Source organism: Muntiacus reevesi, chromosome 22 (assembly GCF_963930625.1).
Source record: "Muntiacus reevesi chromosome 22, mMunRee1.1, whole genome shotgun sequence".
In the NCBI taxonomy this organism is placed as follows: Eukaryota; Metazoa; Chordata; class Mammalia; order Artiodactyla; family Cervidae; genus Muntiacus; species Muntiacus reevesi.
Genome location: NC_089270.1, coordinates 12,767,291 through 12,793,988, shown reverse-complemented (window position 1 = coordinate 12,793,988; position 26,698 = coordinate 12,767,291). Strand labels below are relative to the sequence as shown.

Below are 26,698 nucleotides of genomic sequence, written 5' to 3'. Positions count from 1 at the left end.
TGTCCATATAGGGATTCCTTGGTGACTCAGTGGCAATCTGCCCGCCAGTGCAGGAGACATGGGCTTGATCCCTGATCTGGAGAGATCCCCTGGAGTGAAAGTGAAAGTCGTTCAGTCCTGTCTGACTCTTTGAGAGCCCATGGACCATACAGTCCATGGAATTCTCCAGGCCAGAATACTGGAGTGGGGAGCCTTTCCCTTCTCCACGGGATCTTCCCAACTCAGGGATCGAACCCCAGTCTCCTGCATTGCAGGTGGATTCTTTACCAGCTGAGGCACAAGGGAAGCCCAAGAATACTGGTGTGGGTAGCCTATCCCTTCTCCAACGGATCTTCCCAACCCAGGAATCAAACCGGGGTCTCCTGCATGGCAGGCAAATTCTTTACCAACTGAACTATCAGGGAAGCCCTCCCCTGGAGTAGGAGGGCAGCCCACTCCAGAATTCTTGCTTGGAGAATCCCATGGACAGAGGAGCCTGGTGGACTACAGTCCAAGGGGTCTCAAAGAGTCAGACACAGCTTAGTGACTAAATAGCACAACCTCCTTCAACTGCAAGGGAACTGCAGCTGAGCGTGCTAATTAGAGTTCAGCAAGCTTCTCAGTGTCAAATCCACAACAGTCTGACTTTTGAGCAACTCCCTAACTCACAAGGGGCTGCGGTGGGAGGGGGTGACCTGCTGTCAGAGAAGGCTGTCTGGAGGCGCTAATGCCAGAGGGGAGTCATGAAAGGCTGGCAAGATGGCAAAGTCAAAAGAAGAGACTTTCAAGGAAAAGGAAAGATATAAAGGAGGACATGGAGCCTTAGGACACCCCGCAAGGAGTACAGTGTCACCGGAAAAAAATAGCAGGAAGAACAGGTACCGTGTTCCCAACAGCCTGACGGGGTTTTGCCTTCCTTTCCCCAGGTTGCCACATCAAAGGACCACAGACTGGGGGCCTCAACACAGGACACATTTACCATCTCACAGTTCTGGAGGTCAGAAGCTCCAAATTAAAGTGCTGGCAGGGCCGCACCCTCTGCAGGCTCTCAGAGAGAATCTTGCTCGGCCTCTTCTAATTTCTGAAGGTCGTTACCAATCCTGGATGCCCCTTGCTAGCAGCTAAGTAAGTCAGTAAGTGTTAGTCGCTCAGTCGTGCCCGACTCTTTGCGACCCCATGGACTGCAGCCCACCAGGCTCCTCTGTCCATGAGATTTTCCATGGGCTGCCATTTCCTTCTCCAGGGGATCTTCCCAACCCAGGGATTGAACTGGGGTCTCCTGCACTGCAGGCAGATTCTTTACCAACTGAGCTACAAGGGAAGCCCTTGCTAGCAGCTACACCATGTACATTTGGGGGTGGGGGTGACACTATTCAACTCAGGACAGTAATTACTCTTATCACCCTCAATTGACAGATAACGGAAGAGATGCACAGAAAGGTTTTAGACCTTCTTCACACCTTGGGACTCAAACTCAGGCTCTCTGCCCCTCTAGCCCGTGCTCTTCACCAACGATGCTCCTCCCAGGAAACAGGGCTGTGATAGACAACACCATGGATGTGGTTGGCTGCCTGGGAGTTCAGGGTTTTCTCCAGGCAGCCCAAGTTGCTCTTCTATTGGAACTTGGGACCCTTTCGGCCCCAAAGGGCTGTGAATCTGAGGCAGACACAAGACGGTGGGTAAAGGACTTTTCCTGGTGGCTCAGTGGTATAGAATCCATCTGCCAATGCAGGAGATCTGGGTTCGATCCTTGGTTCAGGAAGACCCCACATGCCAAGGAGCAACTAAGTCTGTGTGCCACAACTACTGAGTCTGTGCTCTAGAGCCCAGGAACCGCAACAACTGAAGCCCCTACACTCCAGAGCTGGTGCTCCACAACAAGGAAGCCTCTGCAATGAGAAGCATGTGCACCACAACTAGGGTAGCGCCAACTCGCTGCAACTAGGGAAAAGCCTGCTCAGCAACAAAGACCTAGCAGAGCCCATTAAAACAAAAAGTTTAAAAAAAGATGATGGAGAGAAGCCTGAATTCCGATTCCCACTTTGGTTCTTGCTGCCTTTCTGAGCTTCTGTCTCAGCATCTGTCTGAACTGAGCCCACCCTGCCCCACTGGGATGAAACTACATGAGACTGAGGATGTGGGAGAGCCTGGCTGCATCGGGGGGATGATAAATGTCACCCGAATCTTAATGTCTTAAAGAGCACATTTCATGAAGCCTCCAAATGGGTGTTTTTCCAGGCAGCATGATCAGTGGCATGAAGTTGCTGTTGTTCAGTTGCTCGGGCGTGTCTGACTCTTTGTGACCCCTGCAGCATGCCAGGCTTCCCCGGCCTTCGCTATCTCCCTGAGTTTGTTCAAACTCATGTCTGTAGAGTCGGTGATGCCATCCAAACATCTCATCTTCTTGTCCCCCCGTTCTCCTCTTGCCTTTACTCTTTCCCAGCAGCTGAGTCCTTTTCCAGTGAGTTAGCTCTTCGCCATCAGGTGGCCAAAGTATTGGAGCTTCAGCTTCATCATCAGTCCTTCCTATGAATATTCAGAGTTGGTTTCCTTTAGGATTGACTAGTTGGGTCTCCTCGCAGTCCAAGGGACTCTCAAGAGTCTTTTCCAACATCACAGTTCAAAACCATCTATTCTTCAGCGCTCAGCCTTCTTTATGGTCCAACTCTCACATCTATACATGACTACTGGAAAAACCATAGCTTTGACTATATGCACTTCTGTTGGCAAAATGATGCCTCTGCTTTTTAATACACTACGTGGGTTTGTCTAGGTTTTCCTCCCAAGGAGCAAGCATCTTTTAATCACCATCCACAGTGATTTTGGAGACCAAGAAAAGGAAATCTGTCACTGTTTCCATTGTTTCCCCATCTATTTGCCATGAAGTGATGGGGCTGGATGTTATGATCTTAGCTTTTTAAATGTTGAGTTTCAAGACAGCTTTTTCATTCTCCTCTTTCACTTTCATCAAGAGGATCTTTAGTGGCATGAGGTTGAAGGCCCACAAATTTTACCAGCTAACTTAAAACCACAGGAGGCAAAGGTGTGCTATACAAAAGCCCTGTGGGGCCCAGGTTCGCAGGGATCTGAGACCCTTCTACAGCCCTGAGACCCACATCTGCAGGCAGACACCTGGTGGGCAGATCATTCTACTAATTAGGGTTTCCCATCTCTGCCACTCTCCATCTGTCTTCTCAGAAAAGGTGTGGAGCAGACATGACCTCTGCCAGGGCTAGGAGCCCTGAAGTCCAGTCAGCCGCATCATCTTGAAAAGCTGAAGTTGTGATTCCATGGGGTCTGGGCAACACCCATGTGAGAGGAAGACCCCCTGTCCCCCCTACCCTGTCCCCAGCTCTCATTGGTATGACTGATGGTGGGCGAAGGTGCCGAGAGATGGCTCTCACTTCCCGGGGGAAGGGGGGAAGTTGACACTCACTGCAGCTCAGAGACAGCTCAGGACCTAGGCGAGACTCTTCAAAATGGGATTCAAATTCAAGCTTTCAAAGCAGAGCTCATGAGCTGCATGGGGCTTGGATGTCTGACTCTGGGTACCAGATAAGAGGGGAGGTTGACACAGGAGGGGTTGAGCATCTCAGCCTCCTGGGCTCAGGACAGGTGTTCCAGAGGGAATGTCAGCCCTCCTCACCAACAGTCCGCTCTGCTCGGGTCCTGGGAAACTTCCAAACAGAGGAGGTGGGCCCCAGGTGGCCCCAGCACTCCTCAGCAGGGCAGCACAGACCCCCTTCCACCAGAAACCACAATTAATGAGGCAGACTGCATGCAGTTTGGCCAGAGCCACTCCAGCTGCTGACTGGCAGTTAGCAGCCCTCATTAGTCTAATTCAGTTAGGAATTGATTTATCATTTATTAATTACAATTTATTGGGGCAAATAAATAAATGCTAGTGAGCATGGATTTCAGGCGATTTGCCATAAGAAAGGCATGTAGCCAGCATGCTGTGCGTCAGAAATCTGGGAACTGATCCCAGTTTGGCGAGAAGGGGGACCGATGGGTGTTGAAACTTTCCATCACACCAGCATCCAGCAGTCCCCAGCGGACTGCTCATTCACAGCACTGATGACCTCAGTCTGCACCCCCAGAGGTCTGGGAGGGTCCAGGGATGGTGTATTTTGTCAAAAGATTCCCAGGGGAATCTGACATGCAGGCCAGCTGAGAATCACTTTGCTGGATTCTTCAGGAAAGTCCTTGTCTGACTGCATCCTCAGTGACCTTGATGGTCAGGACTACGAACCCCACTCTTCAGCTGAGGCAAGCCTGGCTCTGGGAAAACAGATGACCCCAGAATCAGAGAAACCAGAGCTATGCTGGGAACCCAGGGCTACGCAGGTGCAAAAGCTGGCGCTGCCCTTCCGTGGACCAGCCTAGATACTCCTTCTTACATGACTCAGTTGACCTTTGCTGTGCTGCCCCCCCATCCTCAGCTTGAGTGCACTTAGCAAAGCCTGTTGATTCATGTACAGCTGTAGTGTAACATTTAAAGACACTGGTTATGCTTGCAGGAGCAAGAATCTGGGGGGGGGGGAAGCTAAATGGGGGAAAAGTGAAAAAAAAATCAGGCTTAAATAAGGTCACTAAAGGGGAGTGGTCACGCTGGGCACAATTGTTCAAATATCCTCATCTGACAAGAAGATTGTCTTTGGCAGACAATGATTGTTAACTACCTAACTGTATCCTCTCCCTTCTTCCTTTATAATAGGACAATTTTCTTCAAGGAGGCAGTGTGATCTATTAAATACCCACTTGCAGCCAGAAGTAGCCATAGTTCTGACCAGTGAGATATTAGACTGTTTCTGACTTTTAAGTTTGCTTTTTGGTTTTTGACTTCTGTTTTTGCTTTCTGCATAAAAGGGAATAGCTACAGATGGTTTCAATTTTCTCCTCTTTCCCACTTTTATCCTCCTTTCTACCTTGAGCTTTCTGCATAAAAGGGAATAGCTACAGATGGTTCCAATTTTCTCCTCTGCACCACTTTTATCCTTTCTACCTTGAGCACATATGTAACATCTGGAGCTGCAGCAGCCATTTGTGATCAAGAGGCTACAAGAGTCTCAGAGATACTGAAACTGTTACCATGGTGCCACCTACCTTCAAATCTCTTGTTATATGAGAAAATAAACCCTCTTTGTTGAAGCCACTCTACCAGCAGATTTTCTATTTCTCACTCCTGAGAACATCCTCGTCTGATATACAAACTATACGATGATTTTTCATGGCACAGAAAGTCCATGTGGGTTGTGATCAATGGAGCCTCATTAAAGTGATCAAAAGTTAGCTTTGTGAAAATACTCATTTGGATGAGTATTTCAGTCCATAAACATTTGATAAATGCCTGCCATGGTCCTGGCACTGTGCTAACCATGAAGATATGACATGGCTCTAAGAACTCAAGATTTGATGGGATAAACAAACAATACTCAAGAGTGAAGACAAAGTACCTCACTTCAGGTCACTGGGCCCCATATGGCATGGCCCCAGCTCCCCTTTACTTCTACCTGTTACTCTCCTCTCAGCTCGCTTCTTACCCTGGCCTCTGTGCCATTCCTGTCTACCATGCTTCTCCCCATATGTACAGTCTTGGTTCCTCACCGCCTTCAGGCTCTGTTCATGAGTCACCTTATCCCAAAAGCCATCCCTGACCTCCTTCTGTGAATGAGCCAATCCCTCCTCTGTGCCCATCCTCCCTCCTTCTTTCCTCCATCATCCTGGCCAGCTCCCATCACCAAACATGCTTCTTGGTTTGTTTTCCTTTTGTCTGTTTCCCTTGCTATGGTGTAAATCCCATGATAACAGGGCTTTTTCTTTTATTCACTGCTCCTTCCTTAGTGACTTGAACAGTGCCTAGCACAACTAGGTGACCTCTGTGGCTGGCTGGCTAGCTAGTTGGAGGAATGGATAATTACTACTTCAGAAAGAGCAGTGCCATGAGACAGATGAGCACGTGGGGCTAAGGGACCCGAAAAGAGGGATCCTAACCAGGACATGTGATTAGGAGAAGGCATTCTGGAAGAGGCTGCATTTGAACATTCCTTGTTTCTCAATCAGCAAGGGTTGGCTTCATGATGATGGAAGTGTGGGAGGAGGTGGAAAGAAGTACACTGCCAGGAGAAGGCACAGTCCCTCTGCAAACACAGAGAGATGGAACATGTATGTTAGCAGTGCTCTCAACTTCCTCATCTGTAAAATGGGGGTAAGAGTGTACCTATCTTGGTGGGTGATTTTGAGGGTTATGTGATAAGTACTTACTAAATTATTGATTATTATTGTGATTATGGGAGAAGGAAATGGCAACCCACTCCAGTACTCTTGAGTGGAAAATCCCATGGACAGAGGAGTCTGGCAGGCTACAGTCCATGGGGTTGCAAGAATTGGACACAACTCAGCGACTAAACCACCACCACCACCATTGTGATTATGGTCATTATTCGTACACAATATGAAGGTAAGAACAGAGAAAGCTAAAGAGACGTGCAGAAGTGGCCCACCAAGGAGCTCGGGAACAAGTTGACAATTGTTTGATGTGATGGTGAATTTTACGTGTCAGCTTGGCTGGGTCATGATGCCCAGGTATATGGTCAGACAGGATTCTGTGTGTGTAGGTGCTTTTGCATGCATGACTGCTAAGTCACTCCAGTCACGTCCAACTCTCTGAAACCCTATGGACTGTAATCCGCCAGGGTCCTCTGTCCATGGGATTCTCCAGGCAAGAATACCGGAGTGGGCTGCCATGCCCTCCTCCAGGGCATCTTCCCAACCCAGGGACCGAATTCACATCTCCAGCACCTCCTACATTGACAGGCAGGTTCTTTACCACCAGCTGCTTTTAGATAAAATTAATTTGTGATGAATTTAAACAAGTGGACTTTGCATAAAGCAGATTGCTCTCCATAATGTGGGTGGGCCTCATCCAATCAGTTGAAGACCTCAATAGAACAAAAGACCGACCTTCCTCAAACAGAGGGAGTTCTGCAGCAGATGGTCTTTAACCTTGCACAGCAGTATCAGGAACTTCCTGCATCTCTAGCCTGACAGCCTATCCTGCAGATTTTGGACTTGCCAGCCTCCATCATCATGTGAGCTAATTACTTAAATAATTCTATCTCTATCTCTCTCTGTACACCTCTTATAAGCTCGGTCTTTCTGGAGAACATTGACTAATACATATGGCAATGAATCAGCCAGAATCACAAGTCACCACCTAATTGCAACTCCTCCTGGGCCTGGGGGGGCAGCCACTGAGGCCACAAGGGCTGGGCATCTGGCTTGTCCCCACAGCCCACTAAAATGTAAGCACAGGAAGCTCGAGCGGCTTGGTACTTGATTCTAAAGTATTTGTCCCCAGTCAGCAGAAAAAGAGACAGCAGAATGGAGGGGCATCCCTTGTCTGGGACACAGCCCCATGGCGTGTCCAGCTCCACTATAAGCCGAGCTGGCCTCTCCTTGGGATGCTAAGAAACAGTGCACCCACCCCATGGCCCCTTCACACGTGAGCTCTGATCTGTATCAGGTAATGCTCCCTCCTGTCCACCTGAGACACTGCACAGCAGACGTCATGGAGACAGACCGTGGTGAAAACCAAGGCAACAAATGTGAGGAGCAGAAGACAGATGGCCTTGCACGGCATGCTTAAAAGGCTGGTGTTGCAGGGTGAATGGTGTTTCCCCAGCTTTGCATGGTGAAGCCCTAACCCCCAGTACCTCACAATGTGAGGCATTTGGAGATATGGCCTTTAAAGAGGTAATTAAATTAAAATGAGGTCATTTTAATAAATGGTCAGGGCAGGCCCTGATCCAATTGGGCTGGTGCCTTGGCCTCCAGAACTGCAGGACAACCACTTCTGGGGTCTAAGCACCCAGGCTGTGGAATTTTGTCACATCAGCACAAGCAGGCCAATACGGTTGGCCTTTGTCCTGAGGACACCGGGGAGATACAGAAGGGTTTAAAAAGTGGACCCCAGCTATACAATTGTGAATGAATGAATAAAGGAAATAACATACAAACATACAACATGGAGGATATGGCATTTGGGGAGGAGGGGAACTTTTTTTAACAACAGGGTAGAGAGGAGAGTGGAGGTAATTCCAAGAGTGTTTTATAAATAATTTATTGCCACTGCTTACGCACACAGTTCCCCTCAGGAGTCATAAGGGACACTGCTTTGTTAGGAAATGCCAAAAGGAGTCATGGGGACAAGGGTCCAGGACCAGCCCTGTTACTTCTAACTCCCTTATACTGGAAATGTATTCTCTAGGATGAATCAAGGTTGAAGCCAGTTTTTAGACAGAAAAAGTCCTCAGGAAGCTCATCCAGAAGATGGACTGAGACGTCATTGTGGGAAAATGGGAAATGCAAATGAGTAATGACGTCTGTTATTAATAAACTGGTCAGTAATGGATCATTTGCTCTGGCCAAGCTCGAAAGCCATTCGCGAGTGAGCCTGCATTTCCTCTGATATTTAGCTCTTAATAAAGCAATCCATGGAAGCCAGCAAATTCCTCCAAGCCAAGCCTGTGCCTCAAGCCAAACACAGACTAATTAATATGAAAGGAATAAGTGTGTGTGAGTGCTAGTCGCTCAGCCCTGACTCTTTGCGACACCATGGACTATAGCCGGCCAGGCTCCTCTGTCCATGGGATTCTCCGGGCAAGAAGACTGGAGTGGGTTGCCATGCCCTCCTCCAGGGGATCTTCCCAACTCAGAGATCAAACCCAGATTCTCCTGCATTGCAGGCGGATTCTTTCTCATGTGGGCCACCAGGAAGCCCATGAAAGGGATAAATAGTTCACTCAAAAGAAATGGATTCCACCCCTTATCAAAGATGCCTGCATGAACGATAAAAGGTGCCAGTAAAAGCATCATGTTAAAGAATTCTAAAACTGATTCTTCCATAAGAATGACAGCTCACTTCAGAGACACGGAGAAGTTAGACATCTTGCCCAGAGTCCCCGGCTTGACCCGAATCCCAACTCAGCTCCTTCAGACTTGGAGATGAAACTGTCTAACCATTGTGCTATAAACTGATGAACTCCTGCAATGTCCCAAAAAGAGCAAACATATGCGCCAGGCCCCCACTTACAGCAGGATGCGATGTTGGCTGGGCATCTTACACACATCTGCCACCACGGCCCCATCACTAACTCTGGCTCTACCGCAGGACCTTTGCATCTCCTACCCGCTTTGTCTGTGAGGTTGTTCCCCCTGAATCTCCACATGGTCTGCTTCCTTCTTAGCAGTGAGGTCTTGCCTTAACTGTCTCCATCTCAGAGAGGCCTTCTCTGTTGCCCTCTCCTCCAAGGAAAGCTGTCCTACCCTCCCAGGTCATCACATTATACATTTTCTGCAAAGCAATTATCATCACTGAAATCATGTTTATGTACTCTTTGGGTATTTATCTTCCCTACTAAACTGTCAACTCAGTGGCATCAGGGACCTCAATCATCTTGCTTGCCACACCCTCACCACTACCCAGACAAACACTGGGACAGAACAGTTGGCAGAAATGTTTACTGTCTGACTCAAAATTCTGCTGTCCTTACCACCCCTACTCCTATCCTAGAGGTCCAGCAACTTAAAAGATGAAAACAATTCCAAAATGGTGTACATTTTTAAGGGAAAAAAATAAGCTGATTAGTCAAATGTTTCTGAACATTCAAACTGATAAAACAGATATATAAGACCAAATCTCTCAAAATTGCGAAATTGATTTGTTGCAGTCTGGGCAGTAAATTGGTTAGTCTGCTATTAATCAAATAGTTTTTCACACTATGAATTCACATGCAGATGTAAAAGTCGGGACTGTGGAACGAGACAGCTAATAATATGCTTGTGTGTGGAAATGATCGTCATTGCATAATAAGATAGTGTGGAGTCTGGAATTATCATCTGTGCAACTCCTGCTCAGTTTTATTCAGAATCTGCCTTTGAGGGACATAAAAAGCTATTATCATATAACTATTCCACTTTCTGCTGTTTTATGTGCAGACTGCCTCTGGCTATTCCATGAATTTTAATTAACTCTCTGTTTATTTTGCTTCAACCCTATGACTCTATAAGTGCAGGGCCCACTTGCTAATCCAAGAAAGACACTTTTGAAGTGAACTTCTCAGGAAGTTCTCCCAAAGGTATCTTCCTCCTTCCCTTCAAAATAATTAAGCCCTGTTGACTTCCAAGTTGACTCTGAGAAGAGTACTCCAGCCTGGACTTTCTCTGCCGGAGCAGAAGGAAAATGGCCACTGGCTCCACCTTCCAAGGGACCAAGAGGAACTTGTGAGGTGGGGAGAGTGAGCCTGGAGAGAGAGGGGGCCTTTGTGAAAAATGAGAGTTTGCAGCAAGGGAGATGCAGAAATTCTTCTCAGGACCCTAACCCAGAGGCAGTCAGTATAAACCAGTCAACTAACTCTTATCAGTTAATTTGTTAATTATCAAGGTTTTCACTCATTTATATAATATTCATTCATTTAATTATGTAGCATATATGTCATATGCATCATATACACATTGTATATGTAAATAAATATTGTATGTGAATATAAATATACACACTGCTTAGTGTGTATGTGTATGCATATATGTGTGTATATATATATACATGTATGTAGATATATCTATACTGTACTGCTTTGTGGGCATACATATACATATATGAGTGTGTGTATGTATCTATACACTCTATGTGAATGCTGGATATATGTATTGTTGTTTAGCTGCTCAGTCGTGTCCAATTCTTCTGTGACCCCAAGAACTGTAGCCCGCCAGGCTCCTCTGTCCATGGGATTTTCCAGGCAAGAATACTGGAGTAGGTTGCCATTTTCTACTCCAGGAGATGTTCCTGACCTAGGGATTGAACCTGTGTCTCCTGCAAGTCTCTGGCATTGCAGACGGATTCTTTACCACTGAACCACTGGGGAAGTCTGGGTATATGTATATGTGAGTATACATACACAAATGCACGTGAGTATATACTAGTTAATGTGTATGTATATAGATGTATAGATATATATGCTGCTTAGAAGGTATATATATAGACATAGATATGTGTTTATATATACTATACATTTATATATATATATTTGTATATATATATACATTTATGTATATACTTGTGTATATATATATGCAGATACATACACGTGTCTATGCTATACACATATACACATGTCTATGTACACTGCTTCCTAGGTATGAATACATGCATACTCATAAATGTGTGCTCATATATATATTTTGCTTAATGCATTTGTACATGTATCTATACACTGCTCAGTGAGTATATATATGCACATGTATACATGCATTATATACATAAATTCCATATATATGTGTAAACATATATGTGTGTGTATGTATTATACTTTACATACATATAGTTGCACTCAGTAGGTACTGTGAATCAAATTGTGAACAATAAGGAAACATCGCTGCCCTCACAGAGCTTATGTTCTCACGCATAAGACCAATAACCACAAGGAAAAATGAACAAGCATTTAATGGGCTTATAGGTAATGGGGGTGCATTGAAGAAAACAGGACCAGAAAGGGCACATGGATACGAAATGCTTGGGGTGGGGTCAAGTGGGGTGGGTATTCAGGGAGGGGACATTTGAGCGGGATTCTGTACGGGATGCGTGACTTTTGCAGAGTTCTAGGGGAAGGTGATCAAGGTGGTGGGCCTAGCAAGTATAAGGTTCTGAGTTAGAAACAAGTTCAGCATGTTCGGGAGATGAGAAGAAGGGCTGCAAGGAATGAGCAGGAAGATGGAGGAGCAGAGAGGAGTGTCAGTGAAATAGACATAAGCCAGACTGCAGGGCCTTGCAGGCTGGCATAAAGAGGTTGGCGTGCATTCTGAATGGCAGGGAAGCCCCTGAACCATTCGACACAATTCATGCTTTATCATATCACTGGCTGCTATGTAGACCGGAGCCTTCCCTCTTCTTTCTCTCTCTCACTTAAACACGCTCTAGGCAGCATTTATCGAGCCTTCCCCACCTGCTGGGCACTGAGCCAGCTGCTGATGGGACTGGCAGGTGACTAGAACCAACCCTAACTTTTCAAGAATCTCAGTCTGATGGCTGAGGCAGAGGAGCAATCTGAAGACCACCTCTAAGCAAGATGTGCTGTGAAGGATGGCAAGAGGAAGCTGAAAGAGACAGGTCTTCCCCTGACCCCTCCAGGTGGCTACCCAAACATTTCCAGAGCCCGCCACATAACCCAGGGCCAAGATGACATGGAACGCATATGAAAAATGCCAACCATATGCTAGGTCCGGGAGTTGTATGGTCTCTGCCCCTTATTTTCACAGTCAACTTTGAAGATCACTGTGAGCATTCTTTCCTTCTTTTAAAGTCTTCATTTCAGAAAGGTATTTTTGTTCAATTCAATACAGAATTCTAGATTGATGGTTCTTCTTTATTATCACTGAAAAAAATGCTGTTCCACTATCTTTGGCTTGTATAGCTTCCATTTCCAAACACAATGTGTCCTTTTGTCCCCTGGTTCATTTCAAGATTTTCTATTAATGGTTATAAGCTACTTATTAATTTGACCATGATGATCTTTGATGATGTTTTCCTTGTGTTCCTTTTGTTTGGAGTTGGTTGAACTTTCTGGATATGATTTTATCATTTTCATCAATTAAACAAATAAACCATTATTTCTCCACATGTATCTTATATGCCCATCCCTCCTTCTGAAACTCCAATTACACATACGGTAAATCACTGCATTTTGCTCCATAAGTCACTGAAAGTGAAGTGAAAGTGAAAGTCACTAAGTCGTGTCTGACCGTTTGTGACCCCATGGACTATACAGTCCATGGAATTCTCCCGGCCAGAATACTGGAGTTGGTAACCTTTCCCTTCTCCAGGGGATGTTCCCAGTCCAGGGTTTTTTTTTGTTTTGTTTTGTTTTTTCTATTTTTTTTTTTTAATTTTTATTTTTCAGTGGGTTTTGTCATACATTGATATGAATCAGCCATAGAGTTACACGAATTCCCCATCCAGGTCTCCCATCCCACCTCCCTCTCCACCCGATTCCTCTGGGTCTTCCCAGCCCAACAGGCCCGAGCACTTGACTCATGCCTCCCACCTGGGCTGGTGGTCTGTTTCACCACAGATAATATACATGCTGTTCTTTCGAAACATCGCACCCTCCCCTTCTCCCACAGAGTTCAAAAGTCTGTTCCGTACTTCTGCGTCTCTTCTTCTGCCCTGCATATAGGGCCATCGCTACCATCTTTCTAAATTCCATATATATGCGTTAGTATACTGTAACGCTCTTTATCTTTCTGGCTTACTTCACTCTGTATAATGGGCTCCAGTTTCATCCATCTCATTAGAACTGACCAGTCCAGGGTTTGAACCCAGGTCTCCCACATTGCAGGCAGGGGGATTCTTTACCAGCAGAGCCACAAGGGAAGCCCATAAGTTACTGAAGCTCTGTTAATTTTTTCCTCAGTACTTCATTTGTATAGCTTCCACTGCTATATCTTCAAGTTCACTAACCTTTTCTTCTACACTGCATTCATTGTTGTTATTCAGTCACTAAGTTGGTTCGAACTCTTTGCAACTTCATGGACTGCAACACGCCAGGCTCCTCTATCCTCCACTATCTCCCAGAGTTTGCTGAAATTCATGTCTATTGAGATGGTGATGCTATCTAACTATCTCATCCTCTGCCTAATCTGCTGTTAATATCCCATCCAATGAATACTTCATTTCATATATTGTAGTTCTCATTTCTATGAGTTCTATTTGAGTGGCTACCACAGGAAAGCTGGGTAGGGGGAAGGGAAAGAGAAGGCAAGGAAATTAAGAGGGACAAAAAAAAAAAAAAAAAAAGAGGGAAATTAAGAGGGGCATGCTACTGGGTACAAAATAAATAAGACCCAAGGATATAACGTACGGCACAGGGACTATAACCAATACTTTATAATTGCAAATGGACTATAATCTATGAGAACATCAAATCATTAGTTTGTGCACCTGAAACTTAACATTGTAAATCAACTATGAAAGCGTTAGTTGCTCAGTCATGTTCAACTCTTCAAAGCCCGCCAGGCTCCTCTGTCCATGGGGTTTTCCAGGCAAGAATACTGGAGTGGGTTTCCATTCCCTTCTCCAGGGAATCTCCCCCACCCAGGGATCAAACCAGGGTCTCCCGCATTGCAGGCAGATTCTTTACCGTCTAAGCCACCAGGGAAATAAAAATATAAAGTAAAATTGCACTTTCCCGTGTCCAAAAAATTCCTAGACATGAAAAGAAGCAGGAAAATATGGCCCATAAGAAGGAGGGAAATTAATAAAGAAAAACAGACCCAGAAATGGCACCAGTGATGAAATTAGCAAACAAAGACTTCTACAGGACTATTACTCATGTGGATAAGGAAACTATCCACATAGTTATCCTTATCCAAGGATAAGGAAACTATGAACATAGTAAGGACAAAAATGGGCATTCTCATTTTTTTTTTTGGAGAGAAAACAGAGGTTTGCAGAAAATTTATGACTGGTCTAAGTTCATATGGCTAGAAGCAACAGGACCAGAATCTGAGCTCAGGTTTCCCCATCTCGAAAGCTCATGGTCTCTCTCCAACATGTTGTTCCTTCCCAAAGCAAATGTCCAATGTTTTTGGATGTTGATGGACTCTCTCCTCCTGACTCTCATGGTTTCTTGCTAATACACAGGTGACTAAAGCTACTTTCTTCCTAACTTCTGTATTTGGGAGGGACATGTGGGAACAAAACAGGCTGGTGGCAGTGGGGTCTTCTCCAGGCTTCTGATGCATCATGTGTAAAATGGAGATAATAAGGCCCAGCACACTGAGCTTTAAGAAGACAAGGATGGTAAAAGGGTTCAGTTCCTAGGACAATGATTGTGTCAGCCAAGACTCTCCAGGTTGCAAATACTGGGAGCCCAACGTGATCATCTCCATCACCTCCAGCTTTGCTTGTAGGAATGCTTCAAAGCAGAGCTATCACTTTGCCAAACAAGGTTCGGTTCAGTTCAGTCACTCAGTCATGTCCGACTCTTTGTGACCCCATGGACTGCAGCATGCCACGCCTCCCTGTCCATCACCAACTCCCAGGGTTTACCCAAATTCATGTCCATTGAGTTGGTAAGGCCATCTTACCATCTAACCATCTCATCCTCTGTCGTCCCCCTTCTCCTCCTGCCTTCAATCTTTCCCAGTATATGGGTCTTCCCTGAATGGGGCAAGCCAAAGTGCAGGGGAGGCAATGCGGCTTAAAGCAGCCCTCCCTCAATGATGGACAGGGCACTGTGCATATAAGCATCAGCTTCTCTGACCCTCGGCTGCCTTCAAGGCACCCTCTACATGGAGGTCCCACATGGGGGTGAGTCCTTGTGCCTGAGAAAAATGGTCACCAACTCTTGCAGATCTGTTTTCTTACACACATCACTCATGACAGGATGACAAGAAGTCTTTCACCTCCGATTCCATGGAAGAATTCTGAATGGCTCTGTTTGGGTCACACAGCCACTCCGTGGACCAAGCACTGGTCTAGGAATATGGCCCAAGTGGCTGGCACAACCACATCACATACCCATCTCAGAGGGTGAGGGGGCATCACAGGGACTGACATGTCCACATGGGGTGGAGGAGGTGTTTTCTGAAGAAAAGAGATGCTATTGTGATTAAAAAAAAGGGGGGGGGGACGTGAAAAGCATGCTGGACAGTTGAAAACAACAGCCTTTAGAGTCCACTGATTCACCATTCCCTTTTCTTTTTACAGATGAGAAAACTAAGCTTAAGAGTGGTTAATTCACTATCCCAAGTAAGCACAACTAAGGCATATCAGAGTCAGCCTGCTCCCCAGATCTAAAGTGTTTCCACTGAGATATGTAGAAATTCACCTGCCATGCCTCAACTGTCCTAGAATTTAGTCATAAAAGCGTTATAAAACCCTTCAGTAAATTCTTGCTAAAACCAAAGGATCGCCCGCAGCTGTTTACTTTGGTGCTTCACTGGGGAAGCACAATCTACCCCCCGCATGAAAGTCAAATAAGATTTCTGCAAATTCACATGTGCTTTTTCCTGATAACCAAGGCTATTGTCATACTTTAACAATGAAATGTCTTTCTTGAAAACTCTTAATAAATGCCAGCTATCAAACCCACCAAAGACTGAAAGCAAAGCCAAAGTACCCATTCAATAGTAGGAGGGTGGTTTTCTTCATCCTAAGCCCAGCACACTTCCACCTTGAGTCTCATAATAGTCATGTAGTCTCATCTACATTGACCATGAAAGGCAGTAGTTATTTGGTATTTTGACCAGAACAGAGCTTTGTTTGATTGCCTTGAAGTAACCTCATCCTGAATACTGGATGTTTGTGTACATTTACATGAATTTGGGTGTCATCAAGAAATTGCCACAACCTAAGAGTGACTTAAAAATAATCTCCTCTAGAAAGCTTGCATTTTTCTTCAGAACACCCACTATAACCAAAGCTTGAATATATTTATGCTCTGAACTACAGGTTCTGAGAACCAAGCCAGCAGCCAAATAGCGGCACAGATAAAGACAGCAAAGGAAAAGAAAACTTTCAGGATATAATCAAGTAATAACTCATGAGGGCCCAGGCTAACAGATCTGATAGTACTGACAAGAAAAGGTACAAAGGACTCAGGGCCAAGATCACCACTGACTCGAGGGTAAAATGATACACCTCTATGTGGTGTCAATTGTGTTATGGATTAAGGGAGCTGTTTCAAGTTTTCTTCAGCCACAAAATGCTTAACACTAGGATAAGCGACAACAGAAAGCAATGACTTAACAGAATTTTTTAAATGTTTTGTTGTTGTTGCTGAAGTTCAGCCCTCCCCATGGGACTATAGGCAAACTCTCTAAATTCTCTGGATCATAACTCTTCTCTTAAGAAATCTGGAGAAGAACCTCAAACACAGCACATAAACTCTGCCCACGTCTCTGGTTGACCCCTAAAAACCACATGTATAGAGCAGACTGTAAGCAGTACAGAGCAGAAGAAAAAAAGAAAGGAACTGAGATCTGTGTGCATGCCCAAGAGGAGAGTAAGCAGTATAAATCCAACCAAGGTAACTTCTTATTAAAAATGTATTTTCAAAGAAATACAACACAATCCAAAGTCTATACAACATAACATTTGCGATATCCAGGATGCAACCCCAAATTACTCAGCATATAAAGAACCAGAAAAATGTGACCCATCCTTAATTAAGGTGAATCTTAAGATGACCCAGATGTTGGAAATAGAATAAAGGATATGAAAACAGCTCTTGAGGCTAAGACTAAGCTGCATAGTATAAAGGGCAATATGGTGGAAATAAATGAAAATATGGGAAATCTAAGAAAAGAGAAGCTGTTTTCTTTTAATCCAGAACTTATACCTAGGAATATCATAGTCAAACTGCTGAAAGTCCAAGACTAAAGGAAAATCTTGAAAAGAGAGAAATGGATGTGACATATTACTATCAGATAATAATGATTCATATTAATGACCTCCCAGCAGAAAGCACAGAGGTCAGTCAGTTGACAATGGCACAAAATCTTTAAAGCAATGAAGAAAAAGCTGTCAACCCAATAATCTGTATCCAGTAGATATAGTCCTCAAGAAAAGTGAAATAAATGCATTTCAGTTCATAAATAAATGCAGTTCAGCTCCGACTCTTTGCGACCCCATGGACTGCAGCACGCCAGGCCTCCCTGTCTATCACCAACTCCCAGAGTTTACTCAAACTCATGTCCATTGAGTTGGTGACACCATCCAACCATGTCATCCTCTGTCATCCCCTTCTTCTCCTGCCCTCAATCTTTCCCAGCATCAGGGTCTTTTCCAGTGAGTCAGTTCTTCACATCAGGTGGCCAAAGCAATTGGAGTTTCAGATAAAATACAATTAAGAGAATGCATTGATTGGAGATTTGTGCCACGTAAAATACTAAAGGTTACCAGAGGGAAATTCATACCTTCATGAAAGTTATGAGTAATTATTGAGGGCTATTTTCCTTCTAATTTTTAAAGGCAAAAAAACCCCACATATTTTAAAATATATATAATATATTTTACATATACATTATATATGTATATATTTATATGCACTTGAAGCAACAAACTATAATATTGTATTGGAAATTTATGATTTATAAACTATAACACATATGACAACTATAGTATAAGAGTTGACAGGTGTGGTAAATAGATCTATACAGTTGCCAGGTTTTTAGATTTTATGTGAAGTATAAAATATTAACTCTAAGAAGATTGAAATAAACTGTGAGGTGAAAGTTGCTCAGTCGTGTCCAACTTTGCAACCTCATGAACTACACAGTCCATGGAATCCTCCAGGCCAGAACACTGGCGTGGGTAACCTTTCCCTTCTCCAGGGGATCTTCCCAACCCAGGGATTGAACCCAGGTCTCCCACATTGCAGGCAGATTCTTTACCAGCTGAGCCACAAGGGAAGCCCTGAGGATATGTATTATAATCTCTAGAGCAACAATTTTAAAACAAGGAAGCATGACTGTAAGTCATGAGATAAATGGAGATTCTAAATCTTCGGTTAATCTAAAATAAAACAGGAAGAGAGAAACCAAAGAACAAAAGAGAGAACAAGAGCAAATAAAACCAAGCTAAGCCTAATTGAAACCAAATCAATAACTACATTTACTGTGAATAGACTAAAAGTTAGAGATTGCCAGACAAATTTAAAAAGAAACAAGTTCCCAGGTGGTGCTGGTGGTACAGAACCTGCCTGGCAATGCAGGAGATGTAAAAGATGCAGGTTCAATCCCTGGATTGGGAAGATTCCTGGAGAAGGGAATGGCAACCCACTCCAGTATTCTTGCCTGGAGAATCCCATGACAGGGGAGACAGGCGGGTTACAGTCCATAGGGTTGCCAAGAGTTGGACACAATTGAAGCAACTTAGCAAGCATGCACACAAGACCTAACTGTATGATATGCTCAAGAGATTTATGTCAAATATAAAGACACAGATAGAATGAAAGAAAATGCATGGAAAAACATATGCCATGTAGGCTAGAATAACTATATGAATTTTAGAGAAAATAAGCTTCAAAAAAAAAAGATTATTAGCAGAGATAGAAAAGAACATTTCACAATGATAAAAAGGTCAATCCATCATGAGGTCATAACAACTATAAATCTGTATGAACCTAATAACAGACCTTCAAAATGTCAGAAGGAAAACTGACAGAATTAAAGGAAGAAGAAACAACTCTAGGATCAGAGTTGGAGATTTTGTACAACTGGCTCAGAAATGGATAAAACAACTAGATTGTTATAATCAGTGAAGACGGAGACCAAGGAAGGAGGTGGTTCAGGATGGTGGTGTAGGAAGGTCCTGGATTCATCTCCTTCCATGGACACAATAAATTTACAACTACACATGGAAAAATTCCTATGAGAATGACCTGTAAACTAGCTGAACAGCTTCTCCACAATAAAGGATAAAAAAAGCTACATCAAGATGGGAAGGAGAAGCAGAGATGTGATCTCGCAAAAACAAACAAAAAAACAAACAAACAAAAAAACACTCCACCCCCAGCCTGGTGACCTGAAATTGGTGAAATTGGGAGGGAGCTCACAAGTAGGAAACTTCACTCCAAAGAGCCAGGGGTTTGTGCCTACATCAGGCATCCCAACCCTTGGAACCGGCACTGGTAAGGAGAGCCTCCAAAAGGTCTGGCTTTGAAACCCAGCAGGATTTACATCTGGAAGAATATAGGGCTACACTCACCCTGGACCCAGTGCAAAAGCAACAAAGAGGCCTAGGTTTAGATCCCACGTGAAGGAGATTCATTTACTAGCCTTAAAGCTCTGCTGGAGGGCAGGAATCGGTTGGGAGTCTTCCTGGTGCCATTCTTATCCTCTCCCTTTCCAGCACCAGTGTTCGTGCCTCATCCTCACGCCGCATCTCAGCCCTGCCAGAGCCAGTAGGCACATGCAGGCCATACAGGGGATGCCCCTTGAGCATCCACTGAAAGTTAGTCCCACAGTTTTATCCGACTCTGCGATCCCATGGACTGTAGCCTTCCTGGCTCCTCTGTCTATGGAATTCTCCAGGCAAGAGTACTAAAGTGGGCTGCCACTTCCTCCCCCAGGGGATCTTCCAGATTCAGGGATCGAACCCAGGTCTCCTTCATTGCAGGCAGATTCTTTATCAACTGAACCACTAGAGAAGCCCAGAAATGAGATCAAACACTCATCTGGAGCCCTGATTTTTGCAGCTGTCTCCAAGGAGACAGGTGTAGATCGTCTGGTGTGAAGGCCAGCAAGGTTTACATTTGCAGTTCTGTATTACTGTATATAGTGGCATACCTTAAAAGGTGTGGCCTGCAGGTCCAGCTTCTAATCAGTCTGAAACTAAGAGCTAACTGAAATTCCACTCTCTGGAACACTCACAGGTCTTGGCACACCTTCAACAACTGGGAACTATGAAGAATAAGTCACAGAGCTAAGATAACCACAAACATTTAAGAGATAATCAAGAGCTAGGGCAAGGTTAAGCAATAAAATTGATCTCCTTCATAAGGCCAGTATTTCAAGACTGGCAGAGATAGCTGCTTCACCTAATATTTGACACAAACACAGACAGTCAAGCGAAATGAAGAGAGAAAGGAATATATTTCAAATAAAAGGAAAAGATACAACTACCAGTTAAAAAACCCATAATGAAAGTGAGGTAAGTAGTTTAGCTGAAACAGAGTTCAAAATATTGGTCATAAAGATGCTCACTAAACTTGGGAGAAGAATGGATAAACAAAGACAGTACTTCACCAGAGATAGAAAATATAAGAAAGTATCAAATCAGCTCAGTTCGGTTGCTCAGTCATGCCTGAATCTTTGCGACCCCATGGACTGCAGCACACCAGGCTTCCCTGTCCATCACCAACTGGCGGACCTTGCTCAAACTCATGTCCGTTGAGTCGGTGATGCCATCCAACCATCTCATCCTCTGTCATCCCCTTCTCCAGCCTTCAATCTCTCCCAGCATCAGGGTCTTTTTCAATGAGTCAGTTCTTCGCATCAGGTGGCCAAAGTATTCGCGTTTCAGCTTCAGCATCAGTCCTTCCAATGAATATTCAGAATTGATTTCCTTTAGGATTGACTGGCTGGTTCTCCTCCTGGAGACTGGCTGAGTCTCCTCCAAGGAACTCCCAAGAGTCTTCTCCAACACCACAGTTCAAAAGCATCAATTCTTCGGTGCTCAGCTTTCTTAACAATCCAATTCTCACATCCATACACGACTACTGGAAAAACCAAAGCTTTGACTAGACGGACCTTTGTTGGCAAAGTAATGTCTCTGCTTTTTAATATGCTGTCTAGGTTGATCATAGCTTTTTTTCCATGGAGCAAGCGTCTTTTAATTTCATGGCTGCAGTCACCATCTGCAGTGATTCTGGAGCCCTCCAAAATAAAGTCTGTTACTGTTTCCACTGTTGCCCCATCTATTTGTCATGAAGTGACAGAACTGGATGCCATGATCTTAGTTTTCTGAATGTTGAGCTTTAAGCCAGCTTTTTGACTCTCCTCTTTCACTTTAATCAAGAGGATCTTTAGTTCTTTGATTTCTGCCATAAGGGTCGTGTCATCTGCATATCTGAGGTTATTGATATTTCTCCCAGCAATCTTGATTCCAACTTGTGCTTCATCCAGCCTGGCATTTCTCATGATGTACCCTGCAAAGAAGTTAAATAAGCAGGGTGACAATATACAGCCTTGACGTACTCCTTTCCCTATTTGGAACCAGTCAGTTGTTCCATGTCCAGTTCTAACTGTTGCTTCTTGACCTTCATACAGGTTTCTCAGGAGGCAGCTCAGGTGGTCCGGCATTCCCATCTCTTGAAGAATTTTCCACAGTTTGTTGTGATCCACAGTCAAAGGCTTTGGTGTAGTCAATAAAGCAGAAGTAGATGTTTTTCTGGAATTCTCTTGCTTTTTTAATGATCCAAAAGATGTGGGCAATTTGATCTCTGGTTCCTCTGCCTTTTCTAAATCCAGCTTGAACATCTGGAAGTTCCTGGTTCACGTACTATTGAAGCCTGGCTTGGAGAATTTTGAGCATTACTTTGCTAGTGTGTAAGATGGGTGCAATTGTGTAGTAGTTGGAGCATTCTTTGGGATTGCCTTTCTTTGGGATTGGTATGAAAACTGACCTTTTCCAGTTCTGTGGCCACTGCTGAGTTTTCCAAATTTGCTGGCATATTGAGTGCAGCACTTTCATAGCATCATCTTTTAGGATTTGAAATAGCTCAACTGGAATTCCATCACTTCCACTAGCTTTGTTTGTAGTGATGCTTCCTAAGGCATCGGGAAGCTTCCATAAGCCTCTTATCCTTCTCCATCAGAGGGCAGACAGAATGAAAGCCACAATTACAGAAAACTAACCAATCTGATCACATGGAACACAGCCTTGTCTAACTCAATGAAACTATGAGCCATGATGTGTAAGGCCACTCAAGATGGACAGGTCATGGTGCAGAGTTCTGACAAAACTTGGTCCACTGGAGAAGGGAATGGCAAAGCACTTCAGTATTCTTGCCATGAGAACCCCATGAACAGTATGAAAAGGCTTCACTGGTGAATACTACCAAATGCCCAAAGGTTTAATACTTATATTTCTCAGACTCTTCCTAAAAATTGTGGGGGAGGGAACATTCCCAAACTCATTTTACAAGGTCAGCATTACCCTGATACCAAATCCAAACAAGGATCACACACACAAAAAAATTATAGGCCAATATACCTGATTAACATACCTGCAAAAAATCTTCAACAAAGTATTAGCAAACTGAATTCAACAATATATTAAAAGGATCATGTACCCTGTTCAAGTGGGATTTATTCCAGGGCTCCAAGGATGATTCAACATCCACAAATCAATTAGCATGATATACCACATTAACAGAATGAAGGCTAAAAATCACCTGATCATCTCAATAGAGGCAGAAAAAGCTTTTGACAAAATTCAACATTTACTTATGATAAAAACTCTCAACAGAGTGAGTATAAAAGAAACATACTTCAACATAGTAAAAGGCCATCTATGATGAACCACAACTACTATCATACTCAAGTGCAGAGCTGAAAGTTTTTCCTTTTAGATCAGGAACAAGACAAGAATGCCCACGCTTGCCACTTTTATTCAGCACAGATTAAATCTTGAGGGTATTACTCCAAGTGAAATAAACCAGTCACAGAAAGGTAAATACTGCATGATTCCATGTATATGTGTATTTAAAATAGTCAAATTCATAGAAGCAAGACTGGAATGCTGGTTTCCAGGGGCTAAGGGGATGAGGGCATGGGGAATTACTATCTAATGGGCATAAAGTTTCAGTCAAGCAGGATGAATAAGTTCTAGAGATCTGCAGTAGAGTGTTCTCTGTATAGCCAGCAATAATACGTATATTGTACACTTAAAAATTTAAGCAAGTAGATCTCATGTTAAGTCTGCTTTCCACAATAACTTTTTAAATAAAATGCCTACATTGAAGGAAAAAGCTGCTGTTGGCCATCACATAAATTTGTGGGTTTTTTCCACTTTCCTTATTTAGATTCTCAAAGAAGAAATAGCATTAGCAACCTTGAAATAATTACCACTGTAATTCACCTAAAGCAGGGCAGCCATGGTAATTTGATTTTCAGAATGAAATTACAGCGTATCCAAAGGAAACTATTCAGACTTCCTTTCACATTTCAAATTTGCCAAATTCAAATCTTTCTGCCAAACAGGAAATTCCCAGTGCTCAGCAATCAACACAAAAACAAACTCACAAACATGCACATAAGCATAAGTCCAGCGGTCAGAACTTTTATATTTTATTGATGAAATTTTTTAAAATCCACCATTCTTACCTTTCCAAAACTGCCTTTACCAATGGCCCGCAGAATCTGAAAATGGTCAAAGTTGACTGTAAAAGAAAAAAAAAAGGAACAAGTTAGATTTGTCAATCCTTGTATTGATTCTTAAAATGTCTTCACCTGAATATCTAACCATTTCTTTCCAATGGTTTCTGATTTACTGCATCGTTTTCTCTAACAGCACTCCGCCACTGAATGGCTACTTTGCATATTCCACTCCCCAGCCCCCACCACATATACTTGGCAATTAACACTTCCCCAATGTATATTAAGGAGGAGAGACATCTTTTGGGCCAGAGGGAAGGGATAACAGAGGAAAACTGGGATACTTGGATTACCAGATTCTTGCACCCTGTATTCCCTTTACCAAGATGACTTTACTTCTAGTCTGTCTTGTCCACCAAGCATTATTACCTTACACATTCAGACATCAGCTCACCTGTCTCAGTGTCCAAGGAGCTGATCCTGCCTCCATTATGAAACCTCTGGAGCCCCAAGTGACACGACCATATCGCAGTCTTCTCCTGCTCGGGTGTCTCACCTCTGGTATCGTGAGCCAGAAGGAGGAGAATGATTTCAAACCCTGTACTGTCTTGTCTCCAGCCCACTCCAGTATTCTCACCTGGAGAGTCCTGTGGACAGAGGAGCCTGGCGGGCTCTATTCCATAGGGTCACAAAGAGTCAGACACGACTGAAGCGACGTAGCAAGCAAGCAAGCACTGCCCTGCCCCACGCCTCTCTTTCTCCATGTTTCTTGATGGGGCTCCCCATTCTAGGGCTCTATTGCCTTATTCCAGTATGGCTTATACCTCATCCCCACAGCACATCAACAAGGTATGGCCATGCCACTCGAGCCAATGGACAGATTTCTGTCCCCCCTTTACTTGGCCACTCTCTCCCTTTTGAAACATCTGCTTGTCTTCTATGGAAGTACGCCTTAATATTCCATTTCATGCATGAGTTCTTTTGCACATTCATCCTTTACCTCCCATCTATTAAATACTGGATTCCATCAAACCTCCATCCTACAACCTTCCTCTCCTCACTGGCTCCAAGGGCTTTCATCACCACCTAATGGCCAGTAACTTTCCAGGCTGTGTGTACAGATTGATGCCAACCCCACAGTGACTCCTGGAGGCTTCAGAGTTACCCTGAACCATTTCAAAGGATACAAAACAAAACCTAGGAGAGGGTGTGGAGAAAAGGGAACCCTCCTACGCTGTTGGTGGGAATGCAAATCGGTGCAGCCACTATGGAGGACAGTGTGGAGATTTCTCAAAAGACTAAAAATAGAGTTGCCGTATGATCCATCAACTCCACTCTTGGGCATATATCCAGAAAAACTATATTAGAAAAGATACATGCACCCTAGTGTCCACAGCAGAACAATTTACAATGCCTAAGACATGGAAGCAACCAAAATGTCCATCAACAAATGAACGGATAAAGAAGATATGGTACCTAAAACACAATGGAATGTTACTCAGTCATTTTATTTTATCTTTTTATTTTTTATTTTTTTGTATTTTTTTTAATTTTTAAATTTTATTCTATTTTTGCTTATTATTTGTTTTTTTTTTTTCATTTATTTCTATTAGTTGGAGGCTAATTACTTTACAATATTGTAGTGGTTTTTGCCATACATTGACATGAATCAGCCATGGATTTACATGTGTTCCCCATCCCAATCCCCCCTCCCGCCTCCTTCTCCATCCCAATCCCCCCTCCCGCCTCCCTCCCCATCCCATCCCTCTGGGTCTTCCCAGTGCACCAGCCCTGAGCACTTGTCTCATGCATCCAACCTGGGCTGGAGGTCTGTTTCACCCTTGATAGTATACTTGTTTCAATGCTATTCTCTCAGAACATCCCACCCTCACCTTCTCCCACAGAGTCCCAAAGTCTGTTCTGTACATCTGTGTCTCTTTTTCTGTTTTGCATATAGGGTTATCATTACCATCTTTTTAAATTCCATATATATACATTAGTATACTGTATTGGTCTTTATTTTTCTGGCTTACTTCACTCTGTATAATGGGCTCCAGTTTCATCCATCTCATTAGAACTGATTCAAATGAATTCTTTTTAATGGCTGTTACTCAGCCATTTTAAAAGAGCAAAATAATTTCATTTGCAGCAACATGGATGGACCTAGAGGTCATAACACTAAGGGAACTAAGTCAGACGAAGAAAGACAAATATCATACGATATCACGTATGTGTATTCCCTTTGGGATTAATAGATACACACTACTATATATAAAATAGACAAACAACAAGGACCTACTGTATTACACAGGGAACTATAATCAGTATCTTGTTCAGTTCAGTTCAGTCACTCAGTCGTGTCCAACTCTTTGCAACCCCATGAATCGCAGCACGCCAGGCCTCCCTGTCCATCTCCAGCTCCCGGAGTTTACTCAAACTCGTGCCCATCGAGTTGGTGATGCCATCCAGCCATCTCATCCTCTGTCGTCCCCTTCTCCTCCTGCCCCCAATCCCTCCTATAACCTCTAATAGAAAAGAATATATGTGCATATATATATATACCCAAGCACATATATATATATAGACTGGTGGTTGCCAAAGGGGAGGCAGGTGAGAGGGATGGATCTGGAGTTTGGGATTAGCAGATGCAAACTAGTATATAGAGGATGGACGGACAACAAGGTCCTACTGTAGGGCACAGAAACTATATTCAATATCCTGAGATAAACCACGATGGAAAAGAATATGAAAAAGAATGTGTGTGCATATATATGGCTGAATATATACATATATATATGGCTGAATATATAACTGAATCACTTTGGTATACACCTGAAAC

At 43.7% G+C, this 26,698-nt stretch overlaps 1 protein-coding gene across 6 annotated transcripts in view; it reads right to left on the bottom strand.

Moving 5' to 3' along the window:
- The window catches only part of STK32B (serine/threonine kinase 32B), a 372,649-nt gene that overhangs the window by 254,397 nt on the left and 91,554 nt on the right, over positions 1-26,698 (bottom strand). For 4 of the 6 annotated variants that reach the window (XM_065914648.1, XM_065914649.1, XM_065914650.1 and 1 more), the window contains exon 2: positions 23,869-23,924. In XM_065914648.1, the coding sequence (XP_065770720.1) occupies positions 23,869-23,924 (56 nt within the window). Of the gene's footprint in view, positions 1-23,868; positions 23,925-24,313; positions 24,337-26,698 lie in introns of those variants that run through there. The other 2 variants (XM_065914645.1, XM_065914647.1) reach the window with 1 other exon arrangement.